This window comes from Eucalyptus grandis, chromosome 4 (genome assembly GCF_016545825.1).
Source record: "Eucalyptus grandis isolate ANBG69807.140 chromosome 4, ASM1654582v1, whole genome shotgun sequence".
Lineage (NCBI taxonomy): Eukaryota > Viridiplantae > Streptophyta > Magnoliopsida > Myrtales > Myrtaceae > Eucalyptus > Eucalyptus grandis.
Window position 1 is genome coordinate 13,103,466 of NC_052615.1, and position 3,886 is coordinate 13,107,351.

At 41.5% G+C, this 3,886-nt stretch overlaps 1 protein-coding gene across 1 annotated transcript; it reads left to right on the forward strand.

Moving 5' to 3' along the window:
* Positions 1-1,369: 1,369 nt before the first annotated feature.
* On the forward strand, positions 1,370-3,556 carry LOC120292496 (cysteine-rich receptor-like protein kinase 10). The gene is made up of 3 exons (XM_039310708.1): positions 1,370-1,602; positions 3,010-3,160; positions 3,248-3,556. Exons 1-3 carry the CDS (start codon positions 1,397-1,399, stop codon positions 3,554-3,556), a joined length of 666 nt encoding a protein of 221 aa, XP_039166642.1. The 5' UTR covers positions 1,370-1,396.
* Positions 3,557-3,886: the final 330 nt, after the last annotated feature.

Below are 3,886 nucleotides of genomic sequence, written 5' to 3' on the forward strand. Positions count from 1 at the left end.
TGGCCCCGCGCGCATGTGCGACGCATGCGCCTGCGTCTTCGCATCGGCCCCGCGTGCACGTGCGACGCACGAGCCTGCGTCGTCGCATCGGCCGCACGCGCACGTGCGACGCACGCACTTGCTCTTCATTTTAAAAGGGGAGGTGTAAGAATTCTTCAGCTGAGTTGTAATGTACAGTACCAAATGAATCTTAGTGGGGAACCTAGAGGACAAGCACCAGCACCTTCTACAACAAACAAAACCAGCACTGAGTCCGGCAGTGAAGGTATGAGTTATCTAATTCTCAAAATGGGCACACAATTTGTCATGGTAAGCGTATAATGGTGTCATTCCGTTTCTTCTAATTCTCAATATAAGCTGTTTTCTGTATCATATTGCACTTGACTTTCTTTTACGATCTTAACTATGATCATACTCTCTTGCTTTCAACGAGTTCTTGGTACTATTTACACTTGGTGAAAGAAAGAGTCTGCGGATTTGTGGTATGTTTAGATGCAAGGAATTTTCCTTTCTTGACAGGGGTCAAACGAAATCCATGGATTGCAATAGTTAGCTCAGTAATTGGATCGGGGTTACTAATAATCATCATGGGTTTGTTTATATTTTTAAGGAGGATAAAGAGATTGAAGAAAGGTATGAGTGAATTCATCTTGCTTGCCATTGGAATGACCATCTTCTAACCTTTATCTAACGAGAGTAAGCTCTTGGACTCTCAGAGAAGGAAAACAGCCCAAAGGTTCAGTTACTTCATCTAAGACGAGAAATTGGAGAAGAGTTTTCAAAGGAAAGATCTCGAGGAGAAAAGCTGGTGGCTTCTCAAGAATTATCTCTGATACGATTAGACATTATACGTGCGGCCACACAAAACTTCTCCAATGAATGTAAAATTGGGGAAGGCGGGTTTGCCCCGTGTACAAGGTAAGCATTGAAGCGACTCAACACCTGTTTATGGGAAAATTGGGAAAATTGGCGGTTATTATCTGAACATGAACTGATTCGAATTTGGTTATCATTGCTAATTCTCATATAGGGATTTCACTACTGACATTACCCTGTTTCAGGGCACAATGGCAGATGGAAAAGAAATTGCAGTTAAAAGGCTTTCAAGAACCTCAGGCCAAGGACTTATCGAGTTTAAGAACGAAGTGATCTCGATTGCTAGACTACAACATAGGAACCTTGTTCGATTATTGGGATGCTGCTTGGAAGAGCATGAAAAACTCTTGAGATATGAATACATGCCCAACAAAAGCCTGGATGTCTTCCTTTTTGGTTTGAGCTTTAGCAGATGCAATGAATATTTTAGCTAGTTAATTTTAGTTTTATATAGTTGATGTTCATCTCGAGTCTCTCATGATCAACGGGTTCAACTATGGGGCAATCTTTAGACTAGAAGATGCGCATGAACATCACCTTTGGAATAGCTCGGGGGCTTCTATATCTACATGAGGATTCTCGCCTAAGAATTATCCATAGGGATCTGAAAGCTAGTAATATTTTACTAGATGGCGAGATGAATCCAAAGATATCTGATTTCAGAATGGCAAGGATCTTTGGTGTAAATCAAGATGAGGCCAACACGAATAGGGTTGTTGGAACATAGTAAGTTCTTTAATATCTTTCTACATCTGTCATATGTTTGAATGATTCACTAGGCCAATAAAGAACTGATGATCAGCTCAACAACACCAAAATGAGCATATACATATTACAAAAGTTTAAATATAGAAAATAGCTTTTCATTGTTTCTTACTTCCAAGTAATTGCACTTCATCGCATAATTTCGGTCAGTGGATACATGGCACCGGAATATGCGATGCAAGGACTATTTTCTGTTAAATTAGATGTCTTCAGTTTTGGAGTTCTCTTGCTAGAGATGATAAGTGGGCGAAAGAATAACGGTTTTCATCTCCAAGAGCATGGTGAAAGCCTTCTCACCCTTGTATGTTCCTAGTCACCACACTTTTTTAATATGAAACCTCAGAATTATGTGCAATTGTCGTTGCTTACTTCCCTTCCAAACTGACAGACATGGAAGTTGTGGTCCAAAGGTCGAAGTTTGGAACTTACCGATCCATCAATCAAAGAGTCATGTGATGCAGTTCAAGTGGTGATCCTCTCCGACTTATACATGTTTCTGTCTCCCCACCTTTTTTCAACTTCAGAGAACTGTGCGGGGGGAACAGAGATGTCAAGAACACAAGGAAGCACCAATCTCTTCTGCGTTTCTCCTCCTCCTTATTACCTCCCGACAAACGAACCAACTTCCAAAAGCAACTTCAAATTCAACCTTCCAGCTTCCAACAACATCGATTTCCCAAAAAAAAGAAACAAAAGAAAGCAAGTTTACTTGATGTGGCTACTGATCGGTGATTCCAGGGCAGCAAATCCAAGAACCCTCCTGCGCCATCAACCACATGGACCGGCTCCTGAAGATGGGTCTCGAGTTTACAGCGGCATTGGCGCTAGGGTTTCGTGGAATTGAGGTTCAAGCTTCACAATTTCAAAAGTTATGCCAGCGCGAACGAGCTGCGAGCGCAAGCGATCCGCGTGAGTAGCGCGCAAGAGTCGTGCAAGTAGCGCAAACCGCAAGCGTGATCAAGCCGTGTGAGCCATGAGCGCGATAAAGCCACGCGAGCAGCGTGCGCGAGCCGCACGAGCCGCGCACGCGAGCCGCATGAAGAAGCGAGAGAAAGGAAGAGGGATGCTCGAGTGGCAGGAGGTTTCAACGATGAGCGGCGGCGACAGCCAACTATTCCGGCGAGTTGCAGCGACAAGTGGCTGCTCCGTCGTCTAGGGTTCCAACCAACCTTGCTCTGATACCATGTGAAAGAGATAATTATTTTCTATATATATTAAAAAGTGAAAAAGGGTTACAAATATATATGCTCATATGTGCTTAACCCTAATCATAACTAAGTTACTATTTTACCCTTATTACTCACAATATTTCTCAACAATTGTTTCTTACTTCCAAGTAATTGCACTTCATCGCATAATTTCGGTCAGTGGATACATGGCACCGGAATATGCGATGCAAGGACTATTTTCTGTTAAATCAGATGTCTTCAGTTTTGGAGTTCTCTTGCTAGAGATGATAAGTGGGCGAAAGAATAACGGTTTTCATCTCCAAGAGCACGGTGAAAGCCTTCTCACCCTTGTATGTTCCTAGTCACCACACTTTTTTAATATGAAACCTCAGAATTATGTGCAATTGTCCTTGCTTACTTCCCTTCCAAAATGACAAGCATGGAAGTTGTGGTCCGAAGGTCGAAGTTTGGAACTTACCGATCCATCAATCAAAGAGTCATGTGATGCAGTTCAAGTGGTAAAGTGCATACACATTGGTCTATTGTGCGTTCAAGAAGACCCAATAGATCGACGAACCATGTCGTCTGTGGTTCATATGCTAGGAGCCGATACTATCCCACTTACCCAACCATCTTTGCCTGCATTCTCAGTTGGGAGAAATGTGAGAACACTCAATCCTATCGGTCTAATTCACAAAACTTCCATTGTTAATGAAGTGACCCTTTCAGATGTTTCTCCTAGGTGACCAAGTATCATCAGCTCGTCTTCAATTGATTTCTCTTTTATAAAGTGGAAATGGTTCACAATTTAAATAAATAGAATGATAATTACAGTGAGATCTCTTTAGCATTGTGAATGTCATCTCTTAATGACGATCCAACCTGTCACCAGTCCATGTATAATACTAAATACAGTTAAATTAATCAAACTTGGTTCTATTTGAATTACAATCATCAATTGATAAAAGGGTAAAAAGCTTGATCATTAGTCATCATTTCTATTCTAGTTTACCACTTATGTTCTATCAGAATGGTTTGTATACTTACTTGAGTAATGTATGAATATCCAATTCTAT